Source organism: Lutra lutra, chromosome 11 (genome assembly GCF_902655055.1).
Source record: "Lutra lutra chromosome 11, mLutLut1.2, whole genome shotgun sequence".
In the NCBI taxonomy this organism is placed as follows: Eukaryota; Metazoa; Chordata; class Mammalia; order Carnivora; family Mustelidae; genus Lutra; species Lutra lutra.
This window is the reverse complement of record NC_062288.1, coordinates 4,890,290-4,909,326: the sequence shown is the minus strand read 5'-3', so window position 1 is coordinate 4,909,326 and position 19,037 is coordinate 4,890,290. Positions and strand designations below refer to the sequence as shown.

Genomic DNA, 19,037 nt, shown 5'->3' with positions numbered 1-19,037 from the left:
CTGTGAGAAAGGAAGGGGGGGTTGAAGTTTTTCTGAAGAACAGAACCTTTTTCAGGAGCCTGAGTCTCCAGGCACCCGCAAGGACAAACCATAAAGAATTCAAAGGAACTACGATCAAACCACAGACAACATTAACAACATCACTCCCCACCTTAGCTAACCTCACCTTTTAAGCAGAAGAGGTCAAGGGTTTTGCAAAGGTCCCTGTGCTTTGGAGAATTGCCAGGAGCTGTCACCTCCCTGGTTTGATGATTTCCATGTCTGAGCTCTTGGGAGCCTTCCCGGGGGCAGCCCAGCACCCACCTTACACAGGGTGTAGTTGTCCAGCCACTGTTCTTGGGCCCAGCACAGCCTCCCACATCAGCCTTTACAGGAGTCAGTCTCCAACTGGAGGAGCTGGAGGGCTCCTCCATTGTTCTGTGGAGCCAAGAGCTGACTTCACTACACAAAAGATCAGAGCTACCCAAACAGGCAGCAGCAGAACTCATTGGGTGACATGGAGCCCTATCTGTGTTGCTGACAGGAATTACATGTGGGGAATGTTTCCACCAGACTGCCCCTGAGGAGCTTAGGGAGCAGGGCGCACCCACACCTGTTCTTCCACTATGCACCCTGCAGGCCCTTCGTCCTCACACACTCCTTCAAGAAACGAGTTTGCTCTGGTCCCCTGAGCCGTGACTGACATCCTGGTCATTCAAGTCTACCCCTTCTCCCCTACTCAGGGTGTGTGGACATCACTCACCTGTCTCCTTGTTCTCAGAAGGCCTCCTTGAAAGTTTACAGTCCCCATGTGCATTTCACTACTTTGTGTGTAAGGTTGACTCCAGAGAAGTCCTTTTATTTCTCAACTGGTAAATTCATTATGAAATAATTCCTGGAGAGATACAGGCCACTGATTTTCTGCAATTTGCAACACCAGACTTGAACTTGCGCTGAAAGCTGAGCCTTTTGGTCCTCTGTTTTAGAAGTATATTAATATTTCTGTGACCTTTACCAGATGGCAGTTGAGACATAATCTTTTAAATAACAAAACTAAGAAAACCAATAACTTAAAATACATATTACTGACTCTAGTTTGATGAGCAAATTAGGAGAGATAAGTCTTTTCCTAAAAGGTAAAGAAAGTCAAAAGGTCTTGTAAAGTTGAAGTAGAATGATTAGAGATACATGAATGGATGGATGGGTAGTTGATAGATGATAGATAGATAGATAGACTGATGGACAGGTGAATGGATGGATGGATGGATAGAAAGATGGAGAGATAGACATATGGATAGATAGATGGATGGACGGACGGATAAACAGATGGATCGAGAGAGATAGATGGATAGGTAGATGGATAGATAGATACATGGATATGTAGACAGATGGATAGATAGACAGACAGACACTGTTATTTTCAGACATGGATCAAGATTCATCTTCTGGATATACAGTAGCTCTTTATATACTACTACATTCTATACTCTATTGTAGGTAATTTCCTTGATTACACATTTAGTCTTGTATCTGGATGACAATAAATGTGGGAGCAGAAAGCCACCTGGGAGAGTGGTGGCATCTGTGCTGCCATGGACATGCTGGCTCCAAGCGTGTCACCATACGGGGCTGAATGCCTCTCCATTTGCACTGGAGTTGGCCAAGGCAGTCAGTACCTTGTAGGGCCAAATCTGCCCTCAAGACCTGGACTTATTTTGAAGCCCTACACCTCCTCCCTGGTGGGTCCAAGTGGCTAAGTGCCAGCATTTTCTCCCACCAGGTCTATGCTGTGTGCAGAGTTCAGTGTAATGTGGACAGAAGTCCCAAGAGCTGAGACCAAGCGGAGGCTATGCCACCCAGAGTCATGGTGAATAGAGAGGACAGAAGGGCCAACGTTCCCTTAGAAATGTCTATGTCCTTCCCCGGAATCTACAGTGGCTGTGATCGTGCTGTCTTGGTCTTGTTCAGTGTTTGAATGCAGCATCTACAGTTCACAGTGGTCTCAGAGCCATGTCATGGAGGACACGCAAGATACCAGGCTGAAAATGTGACTCCTGAGGGACCCTCTCAGGGAAGACTTTTGTTGCCTTTGTCATCTTACCTAATTGCCCATAGACGAATGGCCCTACGCCTTTAAATGTTAGTGGGCATTTACCCGCATGCCAACTTCTGTTTGGACTCTCCGATCTGCAGAAATTAGACCACATGGTTCCAGGACCTCCTCTTCCCAGTCTGGCTGGATTTTCCCTTGACTCTGCTTTGACCTGCGTGGAAGCTCACAATCCCACCTGGGGCCTCAGGGCTCCACTGGGAACTGGACCACCCCACCCCTTCCTTGATCCTAATGCAGATCCCATGGACTCTCCCCGCCATGGACCCCGTGACCCAGCAACCCCACACCTGCCCTCCACCCTCCCCACTACATTGCCAAGTCTCCTCTGTGTTGTATCTCATGGCTCTGCCAACACAGGAAGAATAGATTAACACTGACACTTTATGGCTTTACCTCCAAAGTGCGAATGCAAGGAAGTAAAGCTGTTTTCGTTTACAGTTCACAGGGTAGAACCAGTGGGGTTTGCCCTCGAAACCCACTCTGGGTGTCTGTGTGTGGGGGTGGCACTCAGGAGATTTTCCTGTGTGTTGTGATCCGTGGGTGTGGTGAACAGGGCAGCCCGACCTTTCGAAGTCAGTGTTCACTGTGTGGGGGGAACTAGGTTTAAGGGATGGGAAGTGCTCTGATGTTCATACTTGTGAGTACGTTCAAAACAAACTGTCATCAGCACACCCAAGGGCTCGATAAAACTGCAGGAGAGCATGTGAATACCATTTGGAGAGAAAGCCCAAGGATCTGCTGTGATGCAAAGTCAGAGAAAACCCTGAGACTGTGGGGCCTGGATCAGAACACTCGGCTTCATACGCGGGTTTATTGAGAATTTATTAAGCTCCCATTAGATGCCCAGTGCCTTACGGATTACCAGTTGCTGCTCCCACATCCCAATATAATGAAATAATTCCCCTTTTCAGAAGGACTATTAATATGGGTAAACCTTGCAAGGTCTCTTATGGTAAAGATACAGAATTAGTTCCGCTGAATCATTCCTTAAATGTGTGTGTGTGTGTGTGTGTGTGTGTGTGTGTGTGTGTGTGCTCCTGTGTGTGCACAAGCACCTTTCTTGTGATAGGAAGTCATATTTTTATTTGGAAAAAAGTCACATATTTTTTAATGCAGCATAATGTTTTGGAGAAAAATGAACTCTACTGACTACATGAAGGGTTTAATTTTTGTATTTTTGAGAGATTATGCATGTCAGTGCTCTCCGTAGCCTCCTCAGTGCAATCAGTGTTTAACGACTTTATCAACTGCCCCGGTTGGCTTGTTGACACAGACCCCACAATATCGGCGAGGACCCCGTGGGCTCCTGACCACAGGCTTGGCACACACTGCTGTGTCTCGGGGCACTTGTGGAAGGACCGAGTGCACTCAGGGAGAGCGTGGATCACCTTCCCACGTGAAGTCAGGTAATGAGATTCTCCGTACTCTCAGGGCTACTGTTAGACCCGTGTTTCTCATTGTAATCACAGCATCATTTCCATTGTTCCATCAGGCGAGTGTTATTTTTCTCCCAGAAGCTATGGCTCGGACCTGGAGAGCTGGTGCCCTTTCAGAGCAATTCTGGAACCCCTGCTCCAAGTCAGAACGCCTCCTTGCTTCCCAGGGATTACGTGAGATTGGTCAGGAGAAAACCCCACCTTCAAAGCAGATATTTTTTAAAAAATGACCCTGAAGCTATATATTTTCTGTAGTTAGTTGTAGCTATTTGTCATTTTTCTTCCTTAGCAGGTTATTAATTATAATGCAGAGCTCAAGATTCCCAGAGATGAAAATTATCCAGCCTGCTTGGGTTTTATGGAACTACTGGGTGTAATTTAGAAAATTCTCAATTATTAGAACCTGGTCCCTCGTGGCCAGGTTGTTCCTGCTACCGATCGTTGGCGCTCTAACCCCAACCACTGGCTTCCGGCTGCACCGTTGGGGCAGGAGGGTGACCAACCACGAAGACCCCCCATTTTCACTACACTGTCCTGGCGTGGGTTTCCCTTCCATGGCTCAGCGCTCCATCTAGTGCGTGAAACACTAATGAGAAACACATTGAACATGTCTAATGTGATCTGTGACCTACTGATTTCCCACCGACAGTTAGCCATCTCCTCCTATCACAAAGATCTTAAAATTAAAACAGAAAAATCTGAAACTGTGTGGAAAGGGGAAAAAGCATGTAGAAAACCAGTGGTTCTCAGACATGCCACGTCCCAGAATGACTCAAGAGGCTTCCTTGGGTAACAGCTTTAAATGCAGAACCCTGAATCAAGTTTGTTAATGTCTCTAAGTTCATGTACTGATTTAATTCAGCCTTGAGCTTCCTGGCAGGCATGGGAAAATGGAAGCACTTTCCATTTTAGCATTTTCCATTTGGGGCACCTAAGTAATTTCACACCTATCTATATTACAAACCACCAAATTTTAGAGAAGATGAAGGTGGGTGGCTTACATAATTCTCACACTCAAGACACCTGCTCTTCAGGAGGGCAAGTGTCTCCTTGGTACTAAATTCATTAAAGGAAATATCTGATAGTTTAGGGATATAGGTTTTTTTATAACTTCTCAAATTTTCCAATTTTAAAGAAATACATGTCAGTATAACAATATAAAAACACACAATTACCACTAATGTGTTTTATATCTCCCCACATTATTCTGTGTATACCCATTTAAAATGAAATAGAATAATTAAATGCATACTGTTGTAAAATCTGCTTCTTACACTTCCCAATAATTGCATGTACATCTTTCCGTGATAATAGAGACCTCCGTTGTCTTTTAAATGCGTTACTGTATCTAGTATATTCATGTACTGCAATTTATTAAATTTTCTCTCGATGGGCATTAAGTTGTTTCTAATTTTTGTCATAAATTGCCATACCTTCAGTTTCTTTATATAAAGGTATTTGCTCACTGGTGTAATTCTTTGCTTGACAAAACCCTAAAAGCAAAATTACTAGGTTTGAACCTTTGCCAGCTGGTAAAGCTCTGGAAGCAGTGCTGAATGCCCTCCGGGAAGGTGTGATCAGCGTCGGGTCCCACTCCTGGAAAACGAAGCTGTGGCTCTTTTCTTACCAGTACCGATTGGCAGGTAGAATGTGAAATACTACAGTCATGTGTCCAGTACTCCCGAGATGTTAATACATCATTTGGTCTTCGGCCACTTGTATTTCTTATTTTTTGAGTGTATTTATTAATATCCATTGTCTTGTTTCTATTGTTGTAATCTTCCCTCCCATGATGGACTGCTTTTATAGTGAGGATATGAATTTTTGCCTGACATATTTTGCCAACAGGTTTTTCTTTAAAAATTTTTGGTGGTATTTTTTAAGTTAAAGTAGTTCATTTTTTTCTTCATAATTTCTGGCTTCAGTGGACTCTGGAAAAATTTTCCCACCACCTCATAAACTAATTCTCCTGAATTCTCAGGTAACATGCCTAAGGCTGTCAATTATCCACTTAAAGCTCTATTCCAGAAGCAGTTTACTTTTGATTTATGGGAAAGACCTGGATGTATTTTTCTGTTTTGTTTCCCAAGAGTTGTTTCCGGATCATCTGTTGAAACAAATCTATCCTGTATTCAGGGGGTTGAGATGATTTCTTTATCTGCTTCTCTCTAGATTCCCTCTTCTATATCAGGAGTATCATACTTTTTGTATTATTGAGTTTGAGTAACATAGTTACAATATTACATTGTGATATCATTATCTTTTAGAATAAGCTTATTGGAATGCATTGTGTTTTATGGACGAGCTCTCTAAGACTTTCCAACGCTATCTTCCTCCTCAGTGTTATGGAAACTGTAGGTGTTCTCTGTGTTTGGGTCACCCCTGGGGATAAATAAAAGCCTAGAGAGTAAAGCTGTAGGAAAGCCCATGTTCTGGGGAGAGAAGAACGGGCAAGGGGCTAATCCAAGAAGGCACAGGTACATATGTTCCCAGTGCATCAGACTGACCCAAGATCAGACTTCAGAACCTGAAAAGCAGATCCATATCCATTGGGTGGTCTTCCTTGAGTTTTATAATTTCCATCTAAACAGCTAATGAGGGAAACTGGAATAATACAACAGACTGTCACAGGTAAAGGCCAGGAATTTCTAGGGGCTGGTACCTCTATGTTGGCCTTGGATTCAAGATCCACAGTGAGCAGGATTTTCATTTTCTCTTCACAGGAAACAAGTCTGAGCTACTTATGGTGCAACTGGAGAGCTGCCATCTTTCTTCTGTTGGATGTGGCTTGAGGATGCTACAGACAAAGCCAACATTCCTCTAGAAGCAGCTTCGAAGGTGCTCAGGGCTCTGAGAGGTGTCCAGTCACCTGCACGGTCAAGGATGGAAGTCATTATCTTAAGCTACAGAAGGTGAAGGTCAGATGCTGCTGGGACTGTGCCATAGAAAGGCCCAGAACAACAAACAGGTGTCCCTGATTTTGAGCAGTAACACCTCCTGACAGAGTGGCCTGCCAGGGATGTTTACCGCAAAATGTGATCTCTGGCCCTTGCATTAATTGACTTCCTGGACAGGGCTAATCCTTCCCGTTTGCATTTGGGTGAGAATCTTCCAGAGATGAAGATTTTTGTTGTGGTCTGATTTTTTTTTTAAACAGATTTGCTTGTTCTGAAAATAATTGGGCCACAAGACTAGGTTCAGTGAAGCCATTCCTCTTTCTTGAAGGCAAGTCCACTTCCCAGAATGAATGGTCACGAGCCTTCCTGTTCTTTCTGGAAGAAAGGCAGCTCATAAAGACAGTCTGAAGAGCCAACATCCACATCTACAGATGTCAACTGAGGCGGTACCCAGTCCCCAAGCAAACAGCTGATTTTGCCTTTTTAGAGGAATAAGCAGGGCTTACACATTGGCTTAAAGCTCCATAGGATCACTATCTCATTCAGAACTGCTTGGAAGAAGAAAGCAGGAAAAACAAACAACAAAAAACCCGAGAAATACTTCTAAAAGGTCTAGGAAATAGGGAATTTTTTGGTCTTTTTTTCTCTTTCTATTTGTTTTGTTTCTGAACAGCTGTGAAGGTTATCCAATCTGTAGAGAAATGGAAACACAGTATCTCTATTTGGAAAGCCTGGGTTCTAGTTCTAACCCTACCATTTATTAGTAGCGGGACCGAGATAAATACTGCACTTTTCCTTGCCTTCGTCTGGCTGTTCATAAAGTAGCAAGGATCTTAATGCTCGGAGGATCACAAAGCAAGGACCATAAAATGCTTATTATGGGTTTGCAGGATCACATGAGCTAAGGTTTGGGAAAGCACTTTGCAAACTCTGACGGATATGTGTACACAAATAGAAATAAACTTCACATGTATGTAAGTAAAGCTACATTTCCCTGGCCAGAGGGACTCCACACAGCCCATGTAGTGATTCTGGAGCTGGTGCAGTCTTTGGCCAAGACCCAGGCAGCCCACACACCAACCCTAAAGTGGATATGACTGGTCACTGTTGCCCTGTGAGCTTCATGGAGCCTGGGGGATGCTTTTTTTTCTGAAAGAGAAATATTACAGCCAGGTAAGGGATGGTTTTGTCCTTTGTTGTCATAGAAGTTGTCCCCATGTGATGCCATATGTGGAAAGAACACACCCCTTTCACTCTCAGCCACTCAGTCCCATTAAGAGTCCCATTAAGCCACCCATTAAGAACATATGGGGTTTTGATTGGATAGTCTGTGTTCACAAAATATGTGATCTGTCCTCTGCAGTTTTAATCACTGCATTAACATGGCCAAGACATGAAGCCTCTAGGTGGACCTGGCATTCCAACTCTAAAGAGGAATCTTCTAGAAATAGAATCGCTGCTACTGATGGCTTCCAGAAAATCTTGGCTGCCATCATGGAATGGTGGCACTCCAGGGCCAGGTCAGGTCAGTGACTGAGGTTGGAGCCCCAGACACTTTGCCTGAGGCAAAAAAGAGCACCAGACTTCATCTGACCTGTATGGACACACCCAGAACAAGACCAGGTCTTTTATTCCCCCATCACACCAAATGCAGTGCCTCACCAAGACTGAGGTTTCTAAGTCCCACTCAGAGGGCAGGCCTTTGTCAATAGCCTACAGTTTCTTGTTGCTTCTTATTGAAGGGATTGTAAGGTTTTACATTTGTGACCATTTGAGACAGCGGTGCCTGGTGACGGAAGACATCAACTTTCATTTCTTTCCGTAAGATGCTATAACAGGGTGGAGAAAAAGAAAAAAGAAAAAAATGAGCCATGAAATATTCATTAAAATATATAACCTGATCTGTTTTCCAACTAATGATACTCATGTTCAGGAGAGAGAATGAAGGTCAGGAGAGCTCATAACAGAAAGGGAGACTGGGGATGATTAATCCTTGTGTGCATTGTTTCATTTGTTTCTTTATTTGCATTCAGTTCCATTTATTCCATTACATGCATCATATTGTAATCTGTTTCATTGACTGAAAATCCTTTCTGTGCCTAGAATTATAGTCAGTGCTAAGAATGGATAGAATAGAAAATGTAGTCAAAAGGAGGTACTCAAATGTTATAACAAAAAGTCCCTGTGGGAGCAAGCCGGGGCCAAGAGGCACAGAGAGTCACTTCTCTGGGCCAATAAAGGATCTCCCCCAGAGTCTATGTCAGCGAGGGGTTAAATGAGTCATGATGAAAGCAGGGTGGTAGATATAGAAGAGTTGCATGGAGACAGAAGTGGGAGGGCATAGGGGATGTGGGGAGAGGTGCAGGGTGCGGGTGGGACAGGCCACATGTAGGGCTGAGAGTGGGTTTCCCCCTGCCAGTGGGGTTAAGCTGACTGCTCTCACATGACATCCTTAACCTCACATGTCCTAGTTTGTTCTTTTAGCCAGCAGGAGTAATGTTGTCCACTAAGTCTGTTGGAAGAATTAAAATAAAATAAAAATATAGAACTCCATGCAAATAATGCTTTCCTAACCCCTGTTCATACCCCGGGGCAGTCTTCCCAGTGTGGACACAGGTCATGCCAACTCTCTTGAACACCTGCATTTTGCTGTGAATTTGCTGCTGTTTGAATCACACACATTCCGTGTGGTGTTTGTATGTGGCAAAAGTTACAGAGCCACAGCAACTCAGTCTAAAGTGGCTTTTTAAAAATACTATGATTTTCTTAAAGATTTTTATTTATTAGAGAGAGAGAGAGAACATGCACAGGGGTGTGGGGGGGGGGAGAGTAGAGGGAGAGCGAGAAGCAGGCTTCCAGGACTCCAGCATCGCTACCTGAGCTGAAGGCAGATGCTTAAACGACTGAGCCACCTGGGTGCCCCTTTTTAATGCTATTGTTATCATGAAGTTGTAATTTTTTTATTATGTTGTGGGAAAAGGCTGTTGAAGGACCAAGTCAAGCTTCTGTGCAGGTGGTATTCTGATGGGAGGGAATGCACAGGAAACTCTGAACTGTCCCGGAAACAGGAATGAGGAGAAGCACCCATGGGCATTCCCTTGCTCTTGAAATTGGAGATTCAAAATGTCGGCATCCTCTACCTCCTACATCCCTGCCCCTCATTTCAATCTCCTCCACTAATCTCTCTCCTTGCTATTCTGTGTCTCACTTCAACCTCAGTCTAAGGCACACTTGATGTCCTATACCTTGCTCAAAATGTGTCATGGGGACCACGTGGACTGCAACCCCTTGGCATTGACATTCAAGGCCTAAATGCCTTAATCCCAGACCACCACTGCAGCCTCCCAGGCACAAGGATCCACAGCAAATGCACCAGCCCACCCTCTACACGAAGAGGTATCATCGGTCCCTTCTCTCCTGGTGGTCTCCCCCGCCTACATCTGGCAGGCAGGAGCATTGTTGACTGGTAGTTTCAGAATGCAGACCTTGGGAGGTAGAGAGTGGGCTGGGAGGGCGTGGAGGCAGACATGGGAATGGAGACTGGGTGTCCACCTCTGAAAGAAGCTTAGAAGTGAGAGGAAGGAGGGCAGAGAAAGGGATGGCTTCTCAAAGCGGGCATCTATGATTTCTACAGTGGGGAGGTGGCTGGGGTGGGAGGCTGCGGAGTTTCTTCTCAAGCGAGAGGAAGGGAGCTGGGTTGAAGAGGACCTGGTGCTCACATGGAAGACCAAGACCTTGTCTTTGGCGGGAAAGGAGACAGAAGCGATGGTGGGAAGAGAGATTCTGATGTTGGGGGCAGGGAGGGGAGAATTCACCAGAATACCTGGAGATGGGCTACAGGCACAGCAGCCTGTGTGGCTGCCACCGGGCAATGCAGGCTCCTAGCAGCACGGGGGTTTACAGAGCAACAGTCAGGCTGAGTACCAGAGCCTGGGCTCAGGAGTGCCCAGAGCACGGCCTGCGTGCAGACAGTCTCTCAGAAACAACAGGAAAAACAGAGCAGATCAGTCAGACACCATCAGGAGGAAGTCAACTCACTAAGCTCTCATGATACTCATCAGAGAGAGACTTCGACTCCCACTTTCATGGAGAATTTTCAGCAAAAATACATTAAATAGAGTGTCACAAAAATTGAGAGGTGATACATCAAAGGCCTGATGTTCTCTGATCTCAAGGGCCAGGGAGGTCCTCATGTTACAGAAAGCTTTTTTTTTTTTTTTAAGATTTTATTTATTTATTTGTCAGAGAGCGAGAACAAACGGGGAGCAGCAGGTAGAGGGAGATGGAGAAGCAGGCTCCCTGCTGAGCAGGGAGCCCGATGTGGGATGCGATCCCAGGACCTTGGATCATGACATGAGCCAAAGTCAGGCACTTAACTGACTGAGTCACCCAGGCACCTCAGAGAAAGCTTTTTAAAATCATGGGGCGCCTGGGTGACTCAGTGGGTTGGAGCCTCTGCCTTCGGCTCAGGTCATGATCCCAGGGTCCTAGGATCGAGCCCTGCATCAGGCTCTCTGCTTGGCGGATAGCCTGCTTCCCTCTCTCTCTCTGCCTGCCTCTCTGCCTACTTGTGATCTCTGTCTGTCAAATAAATAAATAAAATCTTAAAAAAAAAAAGTGTTCTCTGTCACACCCGAAGCAGTTTTAAAATCTGAGTGCCCCACTGTGTTTTCTCACTGCCAAGCCCCAGTGCCTATCATGTACCTCCATTAGGGGTGAGCACAAGAATGGAGATCTGGATATCTGACCCAACAGAGGTTGGTTACTTCCTTGTGAGTGATCCTTGGGTTGCTGCCACTGTCTGTGTTTCGAGAGCCTATGTGTACCCCAAGAATAAGAACCCCAGAGAAGCCACCGCAGAGGGTCCTCAGTCCCCAGTCTGAGACAAGATGACAAAGCTATGTGCAGCATGTGGGGAGTGATGAGTGCGGGGCTGCCCAGGGCATGTAACAGTAGCAACATTGGGGGCAGCGGGAACAACAGTAGCAACATTAGTAGCTGCCGTAACAGTAGCGGTAAGTAACAGTAGGGGACGGTTTTCCACTTGGAAAAACAGATTTCTTTGAAATACAGTAGAACATGGATCAGCTAGATCACATGGTTGGGGGAACATGCTAGACTCACCGGGTGTCGGAGCTAAGGTCGGGACATGTGGGGAGAGAAGATGATCATGAAAGAAGGATGGGAATGTTCACATGAGCCCTGGGAAAACACCGTCCATCGTGTCTCTCCTCTGTCATTTTAACCACCCAGACACAATGTATGATTCTAGTTTTGTGGACACTATGTCTAAACAACAGACATCAGAATGCATTTAATTTGTCCTCCTTTCTTTAGGTCTTTTAGCGAAATAAAATACATTATCTAAATTTCCATCAGTCCTGCCTTTGCAAATGGACCTGTGACACTGGAAAACATGTCCTGCTTTTCCCTCACTCAGTCGCTGCCTGAGAGACCAGGTCATGCATACAGGGTGTGCAATGATCTGGGCACCTCATACACAGGTCCACACAAGGCCCTCCTGTGGTTTCATGGCTGCGTGGTGAGGGGCTTCCTGTGTGGGACCCCTGGGACCAGTCCTTTCACACACAGCGTGGCCCACAAATATCTGTGAGACCAGGGACTCTTCCTCCAAGGGTCACATCATGACCTGCTTCCTCTGTGAAGCCTTCCTTAGCCCCCCATGCGGATCCCTCAGACTCTTCGGTTTGCCTCACTGTCCTGATCTGCAAAATGGGGAAAAAAGAGCACCACCCTCACAGGGTTTCTGGGTTGGTGAGATGAGTTTGTAAGTACAAAGCACTTGGATAGCCTGGTGTAGATGAAGTACTCACCCACATGAATGACAATATTAGGGTGACAGGCATCATCCTCTACTATGAATGTGTTTTCTTGTTCAGTGCTAGTCTATGAGCTCCTTGCAAACTGGGACTAGTTTTTGTGAGTTCCAGGAGCATCATGAATGTCCCCTGACCCAGGGAAAGAACATACAGACGAACCAGTAAAGTCATGAGTGAATGGGAGAATAAACAGCTGTACAGGGGCACCTGGGTGGCTCAGTGGGTTAAAGTCTCTGCCTTCGGCTCATGTCCTGGAACCAGGGTCCTGGAATGGAGCCCCTCATTGGACTCGTGCTCAGCAGGGAGCCTGCTTCCTTTCCTCTCTCTCTGCCTGCCTCTCTGCCTACTTGTGATCTCTGTCTGTCAAATAAATAAGTAAAATCTTAAAAAAAAAAAAAAACAGCTGTATGAACTGACCGTTAGGGCCCACAAGGCCCTCCCCACTTGCTGCCTTTTGGAGCATATACGAAATCCAGTGGGATGGCTTGGACTCCACCTGTAGGTCACCTCCTCCGGAAGCCCTCCCTGACTGCTGAGCTAACTCAGCACCCTGGCCAGGTCCTACCGACTATACTGTCCCACCTTTTATTCTTCAAAGCACACAGCATGCTCTCAAATCATTTTATTTCTTCAGTTACTTGTGTGCTTCTGTGCTGTCACATCAGAACATAAGCTCTTGAGAGCCAGGATCATGCCTGTTGGGCCTTCGTGCTCAGGGCCTTTAACGGTGCCTGGGCCGGAGTGCATGCTCAATAAACATTTGACAAATGAACAGATGCTCTACCGAAAGGAGCAAAGGCACCCTTTGTGGGAGAGCCGCCTCCCAAGCCCTCCAAAACACACAGCGACCTCCCGGGATAGCTTATGTATTTGCAGGAGCCTGCCGCTGGACCTGGTTAAGACCACATTTGCATTTCCAAGACTGTGTCATCTTATTTGCAAGCCCAGGACGTCCATCAAACGTGTTCAGATTTGAGTTATAATGAACAATAAGAAACGCGCTGCTTCTCTCTGGCAGCTCCAAATAAGAGTCCGCGAGAGCCTTCTGTCTGAAGTCTCCTGCTTTCAATGTGGAAAACGGTGTTTAAAAGTATATGTGACATTCAACAGAATGTTGTCTCTTACGGAAACTAAGGCGGTGATACACAGGGAGTAAATATGGAGGGCATGCGTTGGGCTCCAGGCATCCACACGTGTTCTGCTGGTTATGCAGAAGGGTGATACACGTGCAAAGCTGTGAGTCCGAGAGGTAAAGATGCTGCTCACCTAACAGGCTTTAAGCATCTTTGCATGCTCCTTTTAGCAACAGCGGGAAAGTGAACACCTCTGTCTTCTGGACTTGACACTGCAGTTCTAATATGATGTAAATTTACTCTTAGTATGTAATTGTTCTTTAATGGAATAAGCATAATGAGGATCCACCCCGCCCCCCGGCCTCCTGCCCGCTCCCAGTGTGTCTGGGCACGTTAATAGGACTCGGACTTACCGGTGAACTTCTGAGTCTGGTGATGGGGTTGTTGATGGAATATCAGAATTGGCGGGGTGTCTGGCTGTGAAATGAACCTTCCCGGTATATCCTGGAATATTGGCAGAGCTGAAAGAAAGAGTTAGAGATAGGGGACAGAGGAAATGAGAAGAGGCATTTGTAAAATAGTCCTGGTCACCAGCACCCACATACGAAAGTACGAAGGATGACTCGGGAAATCGGGCTGGCAAACAGGAAAGGGTGCAGGCGGGGGCATGCCGACTTGGAGATGCACAGATAGCCACTCTCCTCTAGGACTGAAGAAACCAACTTCCAGCCCATGTTTTTCCTATTATTTGAATTTGCCAGTATTTTACATACATGATTCACCACTGAGCTGTTTCCTAATGAAGGAGGATGTGGATTCTTTACAGAACCCCAGACCTGTGTTCCACACATGACTCTGTCTTGCAAACTCCAGTCCTAGTAGACACGCAACTGTGGGTTTTTGTTTTTTTAGAGATATTATGTATTTATCTGAGAAAGACAGATAGAGCATGCAGTGAGAACAAACTGGGGCAGTGGCAGGCAGAGGGAGAGGGAGAAGCAGACTCCCCGCTGAGCAGTGAGCCGGATGCAGGTCTCGACCCCAGGACCCTGGGACTACGACCCGAGCCAAAGGCAGATGCTCAACTGACTGAGCCACCCAGGCCCCCACAGAGCTGTCTTTTCAAAATAATATTTTCTTATCACCATTGTTGTACCGCATTCTTGATTTCACATAATTTCTTGAAACCGCACAGATTTAAACAAGCTCTGGCTTATTCAGTTCTATCCCGCTTAACTCTGCTGCTTTCTCTGTCATTATCCCACCAGTGAGAGGGGAGACTGACTACACGGGAACATATGGGAAGGTGTTTCACAGCAGATATAAACTCCCTATCTAGAAAGGCAAGCCAGTATCCCAAAGAAGTATCTTAATAAGCAGTTCAGAGGCGTATGAATAATAACTAATATTTTTGGCCATCTTTACAGCATACAAATGCTTGGAAGTAAATGCTTTACTGAGGGAGAGGTGAGGCTGAGCTCCGGGGCTGGGCTGCATGGGCTCAGTCCCCGCTGCTGCTTACGACCTGTGGCCGAGGCCTCCACAGCCGGGGACGGTACGGAATTTAACATGTATTTCAAGGAGCAAGAACCCAGTACGTGCAAAGCCTGATGCACGCTCAACTAGTACTCGGTCTTTGTGGACTTGAACTCCTAGCGTCCGGTTGGTGCTGGAACCTCAGCTCATTGTGTGTGTTCGGGAGGGAGAGGGATGACCGCCACCGTCGTTCATACACCAGCGGCGAGGAAAGGGCCAAGACAACAGGCAGCCACTTCCAAGTGAAGCTTATCCAGCACGGGCAGCTGAAAAGATGTTCGGACAATGGTTTCCAAATGTCCCCACACACTGAAAATTCATGGGGATTTTTCAAAGGTACCCATGCCTGACTCCCAGCCCCCAGACATCCTGATTTAACTGGTAAAGGAGTGTGACCTGGGATGTGGGGTCTTTAAAAGCTCTCCAGATAATTCTAGATAAGCGATGCTTCGAAGTTTGGAAATCCCCATGTCAGAGCTACATTTTCAGGTTTGTTGAGGGACTCGGGTGATCAAATGAGCGTTGCCAAATTCTAGGCAGTGCCCTTTAGGATTTCCTGGAATTTTCTTGAAGAAGTGTGGCCGTATGTCAGAGAGGTAACCAAAAATGGGGCAAAATTATTCATGTGTCTGTCTTTCCCCCAAACATTCTGTAAAGCTTCCATGCATGTTACAGAGGAAATCCCCTTCTTCTGTGTGAGATGTTTTTTTTTTTCCTCTGCCTCCGAAACACCTGCAGAATTACAATGCCTCCAAAGTCACGGCCTTCCAGGAGAGCAGTTAAGAAGTGAAAGATGGAGGCAAGCGGTTTGTCCATCAGGAGGAGAGCTTGACAGAGGACATCATACAGCTCTGTGTGCCTCGTGGGAGATGTAATTGGTGCGAAGGGATACTATACACTACATTATAATGATGATATGATGTTACCTTACATCACATCCAATAACAACAAACCACGAGCCAGGAGACTACGTTAAAGATAAGCCACTTGGGCTTAAGAAATGAAATCAGTTGCATAATAAACCAATTTTGAAGTTTGGGCAAATATTTGAAAGCAGAAGTCCTCACCCACACCGCTTCTAGATCTATTTCATTTACCACCACCTCCCCTCCTTTGCAGGGACATCACGGGGGGACTTTTTTCCCATCTTCAATGCAACATGTTGACCTCCTGTCAAGAAGAGAATAGTCTCTGGGAGATAGTTACAAGGATAGCCTTGTTGCCAAGGGTCAACGTGGTTTTCTAGAGGGAGGAGACAATCTGTGAAAGGATCTAGAAGGTGAGGGCCTTGAAATGCACCTCGGGGTGGGTCCCATGGTCAAAGGCCCCCCTGCCCCACTTAAGGGGATCCAAGACAACCTGGAACTCATTTAAAAATAAGACAAGTCTCCATTGTTTGTCTTTGCTCCAGAGCTTCTAGGCCCTTGGACCCTTCTGGTGCACCCTGATTCCTGGAGTAAGCCGGGTGTGTGGGAAAACATTATCACCTACATTTGCAACTAACTGGTTTTGTTCGATCTCGTGAAATAAAATACAGAACAGAGAACTTTAGACCATAAGGAACTCAGTGACCCTCTCAGGAAAGGGAGCACAGAAGGTGCGTGATTCCAAGCTAAACAGGAAGAAAGAAATGGTGGGAAGAGCAGGTTGGGTGGAGAACACAGCCATGTGCATGTGGGCTGGGATCTTGGCCTGCACACAGCCTCTTCACTGTCCCACGGATGGGACGCATGCTCACCGAGCCAGCGCTGTTTCCTAGGGGCCGTTTGAAAGGCTCGCGTGAATTGACTTAATCCTCGCAAGACCCTGCGTTGTGGGTCCTGGCGTCATGCCTCTGGTGCAGGTACAGGAACGGAGACGGCAGAAAGTCCAAGGAACGTGTCCAGAGCCGTGCGGGTTGGCGGGGGCAGAGCCGCCCCACCCAGAAGGCCGGATGGACGGACAGAGGCGGGAGAGCCTCCGAATGGTCGCATTTACTCAGGGCGTGGGTTCACACGCAATTCCAGTCGATTCGAAGAGCCTTCGTGGAGAGCGGTTAGTGTCGAGTGCACGTCCAGGCGGAAATCAGCCAGGCCTGCTCCTGACTCCTTTCACGTTAGTAAGAACGGTTTTAAATGCACATGCAGAGATTTGAAGAGCCCAAGTGGGGTGAAGACCACCAATGCAAAGGAAGGAGAGATGGAAGGGGGTGAATGGGAGGGATACAGAAAGAACCTGGTATGAGGTCAGAGGCAGAGGGCAGAGAGGATGGCACTGAATCCTGGGACTGCCCCTACCAGCCATGGGACCTTCGACAACAGAACTGAAGCTCTTGGAGCCACACTGTGCTCTGGTCAGGGGACTGTGGCTCCCCTGGATGGGGCAGGGCAGGGGAGGGGTCAAGGCTGGCCCAGAGCAAGGGGATGGGGCGGGGTCAAGGCTGGGCCTTCAGGAGCCCCGAGAGAAGGGGGCTGCCGAGCTTCCTTGGGGAGCCCACTGCTGGAGGGGAGAAGGAAGGAGGGGACTTGAGCTCGGATGTACTTGTTTTGACTGTTGGGAGAGAAATATAAGTAAGACCTCAATCATTTTGGACACTGGGTTGTGTTCCTCAGAACTGAAGCTATTTGGGCCCCAAGATCTGCCCAGAAATTACAGTTTTATTGTTATCCTTATCCACAATCACATTGCTATTGTTACCATTTACTGTTACTCGTTTTTCCTCTGTTCTTAGACTCTCCTGGAAGGGAAGGGGACAAGAAATAACCCAGAGGCTTCGAATGCCAACGGGGCTGGAGTCTACACCTGATGCCGAAACGTGTCCTTGGGGGCAGGGCACGAGCCTGCCCTGGGGGTTAGGGAGCCCGTCTCTCAGCCTCCCCTGAAATGAATGCTCTGGGGCTCTTTACATCATGCTCTCCGGACTCAGCCTCCTCATCTGTAAAATGGGGACCAAACCAGTTCCTGGGCCTCATCACATTATTTTGAAAAACAAATGAAGGAGTAGATGTGAAAGTCCTCTGAAAAGGCAGAAGTGCGTGTAAGGTAAGGAACCACTATTCAGAGCCTCATTCTTGAACCTGGGTTGTGGTAAGGCTGTGTGTGTGTGTGTGTGTGTGTGTGTGTGTGTGTGTGTTTAAAGGTGCAGCACACCTTGGTGCCTGGCAGGAAGGCCCCGCCTTCTCCCATCTCAGACCTTCGCGAGCACCTGCCTGAGGATCCATTTTGGACAATCATAGCTTCTTTCCAAACGCTTCATTGCAGAGATGATTGAGGTGAAGACACAGTAAATATGAAACTTCATACAGTCCTGAAATGAAGGATTACAACCCTGTGGAAGGCAGCCCCGTGGGGGGAGGTGGGGCCTGGTGGGTTTGGGAAAACAGGCCCGTGGTGTCTGGAAAGCACCAGGTGTGGGGGCGGGAGGCACGGGTCCATGGCCAGCTTCCACCTCGCTGGGTTCACTGGGCTGTGTCAGCTGGGCAAGCACCTCTCCTTCTCTGAGCCTGTTTCCCTGCTGGTAAAACAGGGCTGGGCCAGGTGAGAGCCACCACCTAAGACCCCAGCTCCGTAGCTCCAACAGCTGGTTCTTAGCAAAAGAAAACCCACTTCCAACATTTCCTTAGGAAAGAGCAGAATTGTATGCCTTTGGATCCTGCCTTGGCACACACAGGCTGTTCCTTATCATTCCCACACTTGGGTGCTTTTCACACTGATGACCCATGAATGCAAAGCATTATGGAACCACATGCAACCACAGGTAATTACTAAAAGAAAACGAGCCTCTCGTCAACCTTGCTCATTAAGCTCTTGCAAAGAATATAGCTCTTACATTCAAGAGAAGGATAAAAAATCAGATTTGGGGGGTAAAGGGGTTTCCCTAGTTAGTTTTTCCTTATGTCTGTTTATGCCTTACTTTTTTTGCTTGACACAGATTATAAGTGAGAAGTGACTTTGTATTTTTTTTTTAAATTCCTGAATAGTATCCTGATCCAGTAAACAGTACACGTTTCCTGAAGGAATGAAAAAGCCATTTTTCCTAAGCGTTAGGATTTCCTGTTGAACTCAATGGATATTGTGGATTCACTTAGTTCCTAAACTAGTCTCAAGTTACAAGTTGAACTACAATGCAAACTGCATTAATACTTTGAGTTCCTTAACTGTAAATGTTTTGTCATAACCGAGCA

General features: G+C 46.7%; 1 protein-coding gene across 3 annotated transcripts in view; it reads right to left on the bottom strand.

The window, feature by feature from the left end:
• Positions 1–8,025: 8,025 nt before the first annotated feature.
• SPATA48 (spermatogenesis associated 48) overlaps positions 8,026–19,037 on the bottom strand; it is a 65,185-nt gene continuing 54,173 nt past the window's right edge. For all 3 annotated transcript variants that reach the window (XM_047695418.1, XM_047695419.1, XM_047695420.1), the window contains 2 exons: positions 13,752–13,859; positions 8,026–8,254 (listed from right to left, as the gene is read on the bottom strand). In XM_047695418.1, coding sequence (XP_047551374.1) covers positions 8,131–8,254; positions 13,752–13,859 — 232 coding nt within the window. In that variant the 3' untranslated portion in view covers positions 8,026–8,130. The remainder of the gene's footprint in view (positions 8,255–13,751; positions 13,860–19,037) is intronic.